At 53.2% G+C, this 11,458-nt stretch overlaps 5 protein-coding genes across 5 annotated transcripts; 4 read left to right on the forward strand and 1 right to left on the reverse strand.

Annotated features, from left to right (window-relative positions):
• Nucleotides 1-760: 760 nt before the first annotated feature.
• On the reverse strand, nucleotides 761-2,963 carry ASPSYDRAFT_42873 (Zn(II)2Cys6 transcription factor). Its single transcript, XM_040846548.1, has one exon. It carries the CDS (start codon nucleotides 2,920-2,922, stop codon nucleotides 847-849), a length of 2,076 nt encoding a protein of 691 aa, XP_040704839.1. The 5' UTR covers nucleotides 2,923-2,963; the 3' UTR covers nucleotides 761-846.
• Nucleotides 2,964-3,207: 244 nt separating this feature from the next.
• ASPSYDRAFT_87594 (flavin-containing monooxygenase) lies at nucleotides 3,208-5,038 on the forward strand (the record flags this gene model as incomplete). Its single annotated transcript, XM_040851869.1, has 4 exons — nucleotides 3,208-3,226; nucleotides 3,274-3,488; nucleotides 3,556-4,685; nucleotides 4,747-5,038. 4 exons carry the CDS (start codon nucleotides 3,208-3,210, stop codon nucleotides 5,036-5,038), a joined length of 1,656 nt encoding a protein of 551 aa, XP_040704840.1.
• A 282-nt stretch (nucleotides 5,039-5,320) lies between these two features.
• ASPSYDRAFT_42876 (MFS transporter) lies at nucleotides 5,321-6,944 on the forward strand. The gene is made up of 3 exons (XM_040846549.1): nucleotides 5,321-5,467; nucleotides 5,518-5,707; nucleotides 5,763-6,944. The coding sequence occupies exons 1-3, from the start codon at nucleotides 5,377-5,379 to the stop codon at nucleotides 6,883-6,885; spliced, it is 1,404 nt and encodes a 467-aa protein (XP_040704841.1). The 5' UTR covers nucleotides 5,321-5,376; the 3' UTR covers nucleotides 6,886-6,944.
• A 1,590-nt stretch (nucleotides 6,945-8,534) lies between these two features.
• Nucleotides 8,535-10,019, forward strand: ASPSYDRAFT_87596 (flavin monoamine oxidase family protein; the record flags this gene model as incomplete). Its single annotated transcript, XM_040851870.1, has 1 exon — nucleotides 8,535-10,019. One exon carries the CDS (start codon nucleotides 8,535-8,537, stop codon nucleotides 10,017-10,019), a length of 1,485 nt encoding a protein of 494 aa, XP_040704842.1.
• Nucleotides 10,020-10,312: 293 nt separating this feature from the next.
• Nucleotides 10,313-11,362, forward strand: ASPSYDRAFT_42878 (uncharacterized protein). Its single transcript, XM_040846550.1, has 4 exons — nucleotides 10,313-10,379; nucleotides 10,434-10,875; nucleotides 10,982-11,104; nucleotides 11,183-11,362. Exons 2-4 carry the CDS (start codon nucleotides 10,667-10,669, stop codon nucleotides 11,196-11,198), a joined length of 348 nt encoding a protein of 115 aa, XP_040704843.1. The 5' UTR covers nucleotides 10,313-10,379; nucleotides 10,434-10,666; the 3' UTR covers nucleotides 11,199-11,362.
• The last annotated feature ends 96 nt before the right edge of the window (nucleotides 11,363-11,458 follow it).

Consider the following 11,458-nt stretch of genomic DNA (forward strand, 5'->3'; position numbering starts at 1 on the left):
TTCACGGCTGCTCGTCACCTGCTGTCTGCGCCCGGCCATCTTGCAATTTTCCAAGCCCTGGGAGGCACGGCTTGACGTTTCCACCCTCCAGGTTCTCCAAGAGCACATTCCAAACAATCTTACAGTACCATGGAAAGTCACTACATACGTTGTCACCTGTACAGCCGCCTCGGTCTTCCCTACCAGGCCCGTTAACGACAACCAGCCGAATCAAGCAGATCCAAGAAAACTGTTCGAATATCCGCGACTTGCGATTTCCTGTCTTGCGCGCCGGCCGTAGTCCAGGAGAAGCTGTAATCTACCAAACGCGTGGAGTGTTCACTCAACTCACNAACCTAGAGCTCCAACTTCATCTGTTAGAGCCGGACCCTGAGTCCCTGGATGGCCCCGCCGAGCCTGAGTCTCTGAATGATGGCTCCGATGCGGCAGTGGGAATGCACGAGAATCCCCATTATTGTAAGTTGTCCTGCTGCGAATATCGAGATCGATATGAGAAAGATCGGTGCGATAGTGACAGAGATACAAAAGAGTACAAGAGATAGCAAGCTGGGCCGTACGAGAAGATATTCCACGAGCTCTTGTCTGTTAAAGCTGGGATTGGGCCTGAGACTGGAAGTTGGGAGGATGATTAGCGTAGTTTTTCGTTGGATACTGATATTCAGATATTCAAACTTAGGGCTTGGCTGGTTCTAACTATATCGCTCATTAGGTCTTTTGCAGTAATCATTAATAGATAATTGGGGTTACTTTACAGTCTAACATCATACTTGAATAGTGGTATTTCTGAACAAATACGCATCCTGGATAAATGCACCCATTTCCAGTTAGTTAATATATTATATCATATCAAGCACTCGCATCAACTGAAACAAGCGGCCACTCTATATTTACATCCACATCCACATCATACCCGTAACAATCCAACGACGCCTGCAGTGTTTCTGCCGATAACGGTGCAACCTCACTATCCAACGTGCCGCTCGCATCTATACCTATATCTGCATAACTATAACCCGGGGGACTCGGGATGTGGAAAAATGGCGTGTCGCCTTGGAGAGGCTCATTGTTTATGCTTGTCGAGGATATATCCAGGTCGTTATTAATTGGAGAATTCCGGTCCTGGTTCTGTTCCTGGCCCTGCCGATGGTGAAGAGTGGTATTAGTATTGTTATTGTTACAAGGGATGGCAGTATCATCCAAACTCCCAAAAACACAAGCAATCAGCCGACCCTGGCGATTCAGCTCCCGCCGCGCGCGAACATCCACGTATCTATCACAGGCATCCCTGAAACCATCTACGACAGCGAGGTGGTTGTTCGTCGCGGCATCGTGAGGCGCGAATCGAGCCAGCACGCCGCGTGCGGTTTCCAGGCTGCGGTGGAGAAGAGGCAGGGTCTTGTCCATGTCGGCGAATATGGCGAGGCCGAGGACTAGTGCGGAGAGGAATGCGGAGTTGGTGATTAGGGGGAGGCGTTTGGGTATTTGCATGTGCGTGTTTGAGTTTGGGCTTGGGGTTGAGAGGAGGGTGCTTAGGAGGGTGCTTGTGCGGATTGCAGAGTCGATGCAGGCGGTGGCTAGGATGTCGTTTGATGATGATGATGATGATGATGTTGTTGTTGTTGTTGATGAAGTTGATGATAATGTGGTGTGTGAGGATACCTTCTCGATGAGGACAGGCTGCGTGAGGAGCATGACAGTCCAGTAGTAAGCCTCTTTCAGCTGGATGAGGCCGATATTCGGGACACTGCCGCGGTCTGTCTCGATGTATTCCGAGTCCGGGATACCGTCTGTCTTGAGCCCCTCTTTGAAGCGGGAGGTCCAGCCGCGGTGTAGATGAGTGATCCATGCCAAGGCCTCTTTCGTGACGGTGCGCTTTGCGTATATCAGGGTTAGGATGTTCTCGAAGATGAAGCAGAGGTCGTTCGAGGCGGAGTAGTTGTCTTTGGCTGTTGTGTCGCGGGTTTCTGTAGTAGACGGGGGTCGACCTAGGGAGGCGCTCATGAATAGATCGAGGATTCGAATTGCGCGCCAGAGACGTTCGCGTGTGGAATATTCGGACGGAGGGTAGAGGGCTGAGACGTCTTGTTTGTGTAGGCCAAGAGCGTAGGCTGCCCGGACTGCGGTGCCGAGATACATGAATGCCGAGTTTCGACGGGATCCTGCTAGTAGGTACATGGTGATGAGGACATGACATTGGATCGTGATGAGGGTGGGGTCTTCCATGAATGTCGTCAAGGTGATATATCGACCGCGGTTGAAGTATTCCTCCGCCGTCTCGTCTCTGTCTTCAGGGCACGACTGAGCCCCGAGGGCGAGAACCAGATAGTACATCGCGCCTGAGCCTGAGTCCAAACTCTGTGGGTGTTGGCACCAGTCTCGCAGGCCTTGAGTGAGTTCCTGCTGGTCGATTATATTGAGAAGGCAGTTTGTCGCCAGGTTGAACCAATGTACGAGGTAGTCTGCGTCCTGCGGCGTCGGCTTTGCAGGACTGGCCTGGACAATCGGTCCATCGCTAGAGCCACGCTGATGAACCTCGCTTTGTCGCAGAGAACCATCCACAAAATCACAAGCCAACACAGAATGCACAATGCGCCGGGCACTGTGCAGGAAAGACAAGGTCGCGGCATCTCCAATGTACATATAAGTGCCGCGCTCGTCCTTGGCCAACGCCGGCAGCTGCGGGAACGGACGAGCACACTGTGAGTCGGCTCTACTGTCCCACCGGCCTAGGTCGAATTCTGGACTCGGAACCAGCGACTCTGTCAGCGGGGCGTGTGTGATCTTGCAATCGGAGTCGACGCCCCTCGCCACGCAGCGCCGGCAGGGTTGGCGGCCATCGCAGCGTTCCTTGCGTCGCTTGCATGTCTCGCAGGCTCGCAGGCATCGTCGGCGATCGCCTCTCCGTGATCGCTCTGGCGGCATATCTGGTGTGAAGAAGGCTGGTGGTGGAAGTGGAAGTCGGGAATGAATGCAGGCGGGGTGATTGTGGATTGTGGGGTATTTTGCGGGGAATATTACCTGACAATCTCTCAGCGAATGAGAATTTGTATTGACAATTTGGCTCAGGTCTTCGGATCTTCCGATGGCTCTTCCCGATGCTCTGGAAGCAGTTCGGCACTAGTTTGGTCAGTATGCAGCAGAATACTGGTTATAAAATGACAACATCGCAGCAATGTATGCCACCTTCAGAATTTCATTCAATTCACTATGGGTTCAATCAGCACAGGTGAGTCTGGCATATTTACTGCAATATTTTTTTGTACTGACAAACAGACTCCAACTGCGTCCCCCTAGTCGAGCAGCCCCTCTACACGCCGCGAAGGCTGCGAGTCGTCTGCATCGGAGCGGGATACGCAGGGTTGATGCTGGCGTACAAATGGAAGAACCAGCCTGGAATGAGCGACATTATTGACCTGGCGATATACGAGAAGAACCCCGATGTGGGCGGCACCTGGTTTGAGAACAGGTACCCGGGGGTTGCATGCGATGTAGGGGACAGATAATACAAGAAAATAGGTATATGAAGAAAGAGACTGACTCGCTAACTACTGTTAGGTCCCAGCACATATTTATACCTTCCCGTTCGAACCAAACCCAGACTGGTCCTCGTTCTATGCCGCTGGGTCCGAGATCTGGGAGTACATCAAACGGACCACGGTCAAATATAGCCTCGACGAGCGCGTACAGTTCAATTCAAGAGTGTCGTCCACAGTCTGGAACGACGAGGCCGGAAAATGGACCATCCAAGTCCAACAACACGACGGCACCACCCAACAAGACACCGCCGACATCCTCATCAACGGCTCCGGCATTCTTAACAAATGGACTTGGCCAAACATCCCAGGGCTCCAGTCCTACCGCGGAAAACTCGTCCACAGCGCCGCCTGGGACGAAACGCTAGACTGGGCAAACAAGCGCGTTGCAATCATCGGCAACGGTTCCTCTGCCATCCAGATCCTCCCTCAGATGCAATCCAGCGCAGCGCACATCACGACCTACGTCCGCAGCGCGACCTGGATCGCATCGAACTTCGCCGCGGAGTTTACGCCTGACGGGAAGAACTTCAGGTATAGCGAGGCGCAAAAGAGGGAGTTCCGGGAGGACCCTGACGCTCTCTTCCGGCTGAGAAAAACGGTTGAACATGGCTTTAATAAACAGTTTCTTACCTTTCTCCGGGATAGCCCTGAGCAAGCGACTGCGTATCACGGGTTCAAGGAAGCCATGGAGGAACGACTCGGGAATGACCCATCGCTGTGTGCAAAACTCATTCCGTCCTGGCAGGTTGGGTGTCGGCGGATTACGCCGGGGGATGGATACCTTGAGGCGCTGCAGGAGCCGAACGTCTCCGTCGAGTTCAGGCCCATCGAGGAGGTCACAGAAAATGGTATCCGGGTGTGCGGATCCACGGAGACAGAGGAGTTCGACATCATCGTCTGCGCGACTGGGTTCGACACTACATTTTCCCCGTCGTGGGAACTAGCTGGGAAGGACGGGATCCGGCTAGCCGATCAATGGCGAGAGAGGCCCGAGGCGTATTTCGGGATCTGTGCGTCGAATATGCCGAACTACTTTATTTTCAATGGGCCGAATTGCCCTGTTGGACATGGGAGTCTACTGGCGGCCATGGATGCGACGGCGGACTGGGTCTTACGGTGGTGCAGGAAGATTGCTAGAGAGGATATCAAGTACGCATCAGCTACACTTACCTGAGCCAATTACAACTATTACTCGAGCTAATGATTTCAGATCGGCGACAGTCAAGCCCGGGGCAGTGAGTGATTATAACACGTACACGCAGCAGTTCCACCGACAAAAGACGGTATGGGCGGGTGGATGTCGGTCGTGGTACAAGAATGGTGGGACGGTGACGGCGATGTACGCCGGCAGTGTCCTGCACTACAAAGAGATCCTGCAAGAGTTCCGAGCTGAGGACTTTGATATCGAGTACAGGAGTCGAAACCGGTTCGTGTTCATGGGCAACGGGCTGACCATTCGGGAGACCTCGGGGGGTGACTTGGCCTATTATGTGTATAAATAGCAAAAGCCAATTATTTTACTGAACAACGTCATCTTCTGATTCAAGCACTCATCGATCGTCGGATAGACAACACCAAGCTCTTGATCTGCATGGCTTGATTTTGAGCGATGGCCGGTGGAGCAGAGCTTGTCCTGGCCAGAATCTGAGTAAGAACCCACCTGGTCGGGTGAATCCGTGGATTTCGGATGCTGTCGATCAGTCGAGGATGGTGTGATTGTCGATTGCGCTGATTAATCGGTCTCAGAACTCACTCCAACAGTTGTAGCTGGTACTTAACACTAAATCGATTCACTGGTCTTGCTCCCTGCTTGACACCTGCTCAGTAGCGTCAACAGATCATGAAGCCCGAGTTGAGCCAGCCCAGTCAAGACCAGCCTATCGTCCTGGACGACCATGAGAACCCGCGCCAGTGGCCTGCAGCGAAGAAGTGTAAGCACCCCTGGTACAAATTGCTGGTGTATGACTTTCTAACTGTTTAGGGATCTGCACTCTGATTGTGGCCTCGATGACTGCCACAGTGGCCTTCTGCTCGAGTATCTACACTGCTGCCATCGACAATATCAAGAATGACTTCAACTGCTCCGACACGATAGGGACCCTCGGGGTCACCACCTTTCTCCTGGGCTTCGGCTCTGGGTCTCTCGTGTTTGCTCCTCTTTCGGAACTTTGGTATGTTCGTCGTTTTATGGGCACAAGAGGCGCGGACGCTGGCTAACGACGACAGGGGCCGCCAGCCAATCTATAGACTGACAATGGGCCTGTTCTGCGTATTCCAGATCGCCTGCGCAGTCTCGCCCAACATTGCAGCTCTGATTGTGTTCCGCTTCTTCGCGGGCTTCTTTGGATCCCCAACAGTCACCAACTCAGGCGGTTCCATCACCGACATCTGGCCGCAGAGCCACCGCTCCGTACCCATGGCCTTCTTCTCCGCGGGCAGTTTCCTAGGGCCCGTTACTGCCCCGATCATGGGCGGATTCATCTCGCAATACACCTCGTGGCGATGGAACTTCTGGGTCGTCCTCATCATCAGCGGCGTCGTCTACGCAGCGGTCATCTTCCTCCTCCCCGAGACATACTCAGCATATCTCCTGCACCAAAAGGCCCGCAAACTCGGCCGCGCAAGCGAAGTCGCCCCCAACCACAGCCCCAAGGAACAACTCCGCAACAGCCTCATCCGCCCCTGGCTCATGCTCTGCACTGAACCCATCCTCTTCCTCCTCTCCCTCTACATGGCCCTGATCTACGGCATCCTCTACCTCGACTTCACAGCCTACCCCATCGTCTACAAACAATCCCGCAACTGGTCCGCCGGCATCGCAGGCCTCTCCTTCCTCGGCATCGGCGTCGGCATGGCCCTCGCCACAATCGCCTCGCCCTACATCAACGTCATCCACGCCCGCTTCGTCGCCCGTCTCGGAGGGCCCCAGCCAGAAGCTCGCCTCCCGCACCTCATCCCCCTCGCCTGGCTCATCCCCGCCAGCCTCTTCTGGTTCGGCTGGTCCGCTGAGCCCCCTACCCACTGGATCTGCGGCATCATCGCCGGTGCTCCATTCGGGTTTACGCTTATCGTCTTATTCCTGGGCATCATGGCGTATCTGACGGACTGCTATGGTCCGTTCGGGGCAAGTGCGCTCGCGGCGAATAACGTGCTGCGCTCGATATTTGGGGCTGTTTTCCCCCTCTTTGCCCCGGATATGTATGGAGGGCTGGGGGTGGCTTGGGCGACGAGTGTGTTGGCGTTTGTGGCGCTGGCGTTGACGCCGCTGCCGTGGGTGTTTTATCGGTTTGGGCCAAGGATTAGGGGGAGGAGTCGGTATCATCAGAAGATTAAGGATATAGTGGAGTAGTATACTAGACTATTCGAAGTATGAACTATTTTAAGATTAAACCAAAGTTAAAGGGCAGGTACTCCCAGAAACTAGATAAAGCAATACTGTATCACCGGAAGCAGAAAGCAGGAAGCAGGAAGCAGGAAGTAGAACCAACTTGCCAGAGAACAAAGCAAACAATAACAGTCTACCAGACTACTAGGCAACCAACCCGACCCAAGGAGATGAGGCAACGACTAATAATTTCGGCAGACGCGCAACCTCGTCCAACTCGGTCCCGAGAGACCAGACCCGTGGAACAGCACAGACCAGCACAGACCACGGGCTCCGACGGGCCGACGGGAGCACTCCATTCGCCAAGGTCCTTTGATGGGAGTAGCGGTAGTAATATCCGTAGCAGCAGTAGTAGAGGAAAACCGGTTAGGGCAGACGCCTGATCGTCCGGTCCGTAGGGGCTAAGCACTCTGGCTAGTAGCTAGTGTTTCCACTTTCCGGCACGTTGTGGTTTTACGTTTGCTTTTACTTTTGTTCTCAGGTTAGGTCTTGTTCCGGTTTGGTCCGGTGGTCTGGTTTGGTCACTGCATGTTGTGATTCTTGTCTGTTGGGGTTAGCTAGTAGATTAGTACTGAGTTATGTGGTTACTGTGTCGCGGCGTGCATACTTGACTATGTCGGTCTAGTGGCAACTTCTTATGTGTACAGATACAACGGCAGCCAATTTTTAGTAGTACTTACGGCTAGCCCTCTAACCTGCAGGGTATATTCGGAATCCAGGGCAGTGAATGGACGGTGGACCCCAAACCAAACCACATGTTCATTTCACACTGTATTTGCACTCCATTTTTAGCCCATTCGATCTCATTCGCATGTTCTGCTCTTCCTTGCGTGATCTGTAGATCGACCCGCAAATCGCTCAGTGATCGTAGACATCCCAGTCCACACCATGGAGTTCCACCACAGATATCATAGTTACTAGCAAAGGAACTGAGCTGAAAACTGCCGGACCACTTTTTCCTTCCGTAACCACCCCTGTGCAATGTTCCAGGCCTTTTCACCTTCCAATCACGGTCTGGGACTTCGTCACGGTTTGATCGTCCTGGTTGAAGGAAATGGGATGGGATGGGATGGCGACTTGAACGGAGTAGACAACCGGCTACCGACCTTTTTGGCATTTACGAGTTGTGTGGTTTATCTGCGCTAATGCTGTTTTTATCATTTTGCTGGTGTTGTGTGATGAGATGATGTGGTAGGGGATATTTGTCGATATAGGCCTAAGGCATGGGTTAGATGTTCAGCCATATACTGACTATTCTTCTATGAACAGGAATCATGTATGCTGTATTTCTGTTTTATTTTAGCCTTGTTAGCATTGTTTAATCTCAAGGGTATGCGGTAGAGATGATGGGTCCGGCTGGATAGTAGCTCGTCTTGATTGACAATTTATCGTCATCTTGCGTACCTGCGCCATTTTCAAGCTATAGGACGATCTCTCTGTCTTGCATGTGCTGCCAGGTTCCTGTATTTATAAACCGGCTGTTCAAAGTGCTCGTTCCAAGTTCTGGTCCAGACTTGCATTGAGTTCCACAGCGTTATCCCAAGTTTCCTTTCTTTGCTTCATCCTTTGCTTCGTCCTTTCTTGTCTAATCTTTCTTGTATCACGGTTCTAAAATGGATGTTGGCGTTGTTGGCGCTGGGATTTCCGGCCTCTATACTGCGCTCATTCTCCAGCGGCAGGGCCACAATGTGACCGTCTTCGAGGCGAACTCGAGAATTGGAGGCCGGATATATACCCACCGGTTTAAGCCGCTTAACCAAGGCGAGGATGTGTACTTTGAGGCTGGCGCCATGCGTCTCCCTCGGTCGAGGTTACATGACCGCGTCTTCCGTTTCATCGACTACCTCAACACCAACAGCCGGCCCGAAGATAAGGTCGAGCTGATCCCCTACATCATCGAACACAAGAACAACGGCGCCTATGTCTACGGTCATAAGGGTGACGTCGCCGGCAGTGAGCATGCAAGTCTTCTAAACTTACCTCCACCGTTCAAGGGCAAGTCCGCGCGCAGCCTCCTGGGCGAGGCCGTCATACCCTGGCTGCGGCTGCTGGAGCAGGACTTTGACAAGGGATTCGAGAAGGTCATGGAGTACGACATGATGTCCTTCCGCAGCTATCTCCATCTCGTGCTGAAGTGGCCGCACGAGGTCATCGAGTTCGTCGAGCTCATGTCCAGCCAAACAAACCAGTACGACCTCAGCTTTGTCGAGATCATCATGCAAAACATGGACTTTGGCGTCAAGCAGTGGGCCACCGTCCGCAACGGCATGTCGCGCTTCACCCAGGCCGCAGCCAACCTCGTCGGCCTCGAAAACATCCACCTCAACGCCCCTGTCGACCGTCTCATCCCATCATCAACCGACGGCCGGGTCACCATCCACACCCGCGGTCCCGTCCCGCACACCGGCACCTTCGACAAAGTCGTCCTCGCCATCCCCCCCGCCGCCGTCCAAGGCATCCGCGAACGTCCCATCTGGTCCTTCATGAAAGAACAAGCCATCCGCAGCGCGCACTTCGAGCCCCTCTACAAACTCGGCCTGCACTTCCGCACCCGCTTCTGGGAACACATCCCCTGCCCCTCCTTCGGCGGGCAGAGCACCACAGACCTCCGCTTCCGCTGGATCGTATACCCCTCCAACGACCTCGGCAGCGACACCTCAGGCGTCCTCCTCCTCTACTGCTGGATGAACGACGCCTACCGTATCCAATCCGTGCAGCCCGAGCAGCGCGTGCGGCTCGCCCTGCACGACCTCCAGCGCTTCTTCAAGGACACGGGCGTCGACATCTACGCGCAGTACGTCGGCGCCTTCGACGTGTGCTGGAGCAGAGAGTATGTCACGGGTGACGCCATGTTTCTCCCCGGGCAGTTCAGCCGGTTCCATCGCATTGCGGCGCAGGCGGAGGGGAATATCCACTTTGCGGGCGAGCATTTGAGTCGCCACCATACTTGGATTGCGGGGGCGCTGGACTCGGCGTTTAAAACGGCGAGAGAGGTCAGTGGGGATGAGCGGTTGTTGGCGCTGGGGGAGGAGGAGCTGGGGAGGTCGTCGAGGGTCACGGAGCCGCCGAGGCCGGAGTTTATTCGCGCCCAGCTTTGATATCCAATCAGTATACCAGTTCAGTCATGTTAAAAGAATGTTTATCAGTTTAGACGGATAATAGACGAAGAGTTACGTACTAGTATAATTCATAAGGCTATTGATCTTTAATTTAATCTTAAAATAGATTGACAGACAGCCTTGTCACCAGGCACCAGAATTTCTTCCGCCGGTCGCGCATAAGCCACAGCCGCTTCATTTCTTTCAGCCGGCATCCACATTCCTCCGCTGCGTTGCACTTGCGCCTGCAGAAGCGGAGTTAAATACAGTCGATCCCCGTTTATTTTGCTTTATTTCAGTCTGCCTGAGCACACGATCTCTTGCTTCTCTAGCTATTCGGTTTCTCGTTGAGTTGACCAGGTACGTATTCGTTGAAGACGACGTCAGTCGTCACCCGATCTGATCAGTGATCAGCCCTACGATCGCACGCACGGGCTTCTCCTCATCCTCCCGTTTCACGATCTCTTCTCTTCACCATCACCGTCTTCTTCATCTTCCATCCTTCAACACATTACATACCCATTCGTTGCGACTAACTGGATTCGAGTAGGATAATCTTCCAATTAACAGCACCACCAATAACACCGAACGGTCCATCGAACAAACTCAACCCCGCCGAACCGCACCCTCTCCTCAATTCAATCAAAATGGCCAGCCGCATCCTCCCGCTCATCATCCTCGTCGTCGTGGTCGGCATCCTCGCCGTCGTGGGATTCGTCGTCTACAGCATCGTGCAGGATATCTCGAACAAGACACGGGACAAGATGGAGAAGAAGAACGTCATGTTCACCAGGGACGGCATGAAGGTCGGTGTCAAGGAGGTTAATGAGGAGGATTATGTTGATCGGAGTCAGAGGTCTGTCTACCTTTCTTTCTCCGTCTTACTCGCAATACACTTCCGTTTCGACGCGCTGCGGGGATGGAATGTATTGGGATGGATCAGGGGCTAACGTTGATTCTAGTATCCTCGTCAACATTTGGAACCACACTTCGTTCCCGGCGTACAAGAGTCGGCTTTGGGACATGACGGGAGCTTCGTCTTCGTCGTCGAATGGGAATGGAGGGGATGCTCAGCACAGGAGGGGGTGAGTTTCTCAATTTTTACCTCCGGACACAATCACCTTCGGTATCCTGGTTGAAATGGACTAACGCGTTATTTTCAGACACAGCTCGCATTGAATATCGCGGCACCTCTTGAAGTCCCGACGCGCGAAAACATGGATTACAGTTGATGGGTTGTTGAGGGAGGCTTAGTCTGGATCGATCGGCTCATTGGTTTATAAGCGGAGTTGAAACTGGAAATGTATATATGCATGCATACGGTTGAGGATGGGATATGGGGCTTTTTCTATACAACTGCAGTACGTAATGACTGACGAGTGATGAATGCAATCATTCTTTTTTGCGTTGGATCGATGGAATTAAATTCTCACTGTGGC

This window comes from Aspergillus sydowii, assembly GCF_001890705.1.
Source record: "Aspergillus sydowii CBS 593.65 unplaced genomic scaffold ASPSYscaffold_3, whole genome shotgun sequence".
Lineage (NCBI taxonomy): Eukaryota > Fungi > Ascomycota > Eurotiomycetes > Eurotiales > Aspergillaceae > Aspergillus > Aspergillus sydowii.

Coding starts and splice junctions, on each gene's coding strand:
- ASPSYDRAFT_42873 (XM_040846548.1), bottom strand. CDS start 2,922: ATGCCGCCAGAGCGATCACGGAGAGGCGATCGCCGACGATGCCTGCGA.
- ASPSYDRAFT_42876 (XM_040846549.1), top strand. CDS start 5,377: ATGAAGCCCGAGTTGAGCCAGCCCAGTCAAGACCAGCCTATCGTCCTG. Junction 5,468..5,517: donor GTGGCCTGCAGCGAAGAAGT/GTAAGCACCCCT, acceptor CTAACTGTTTAG/GGATCTGCACTCTGATTGTG. Junction 5,708..5,762: donor GCTCCTCTTTCGGAACTTTG/GTATGTTCGTCG, acceptor TAACGACGACAG/GGGCCGCCAGCCAATCTATA.
- ASPSYDRAFT_42878 (XM_040846550.1), top strand. CDS start 10,667: ATGGCCAGCCGCATCCTCCCGCTCATCATCCTCGTCGTCGTGGTCGGC. Junction 10,876..10,981: donor TATGTTGATCGGAGTCAGAG/GTCTGTCTACCT, acceptor CGTTGATTCTAG/TATCCTCGTCAACATTTGGA.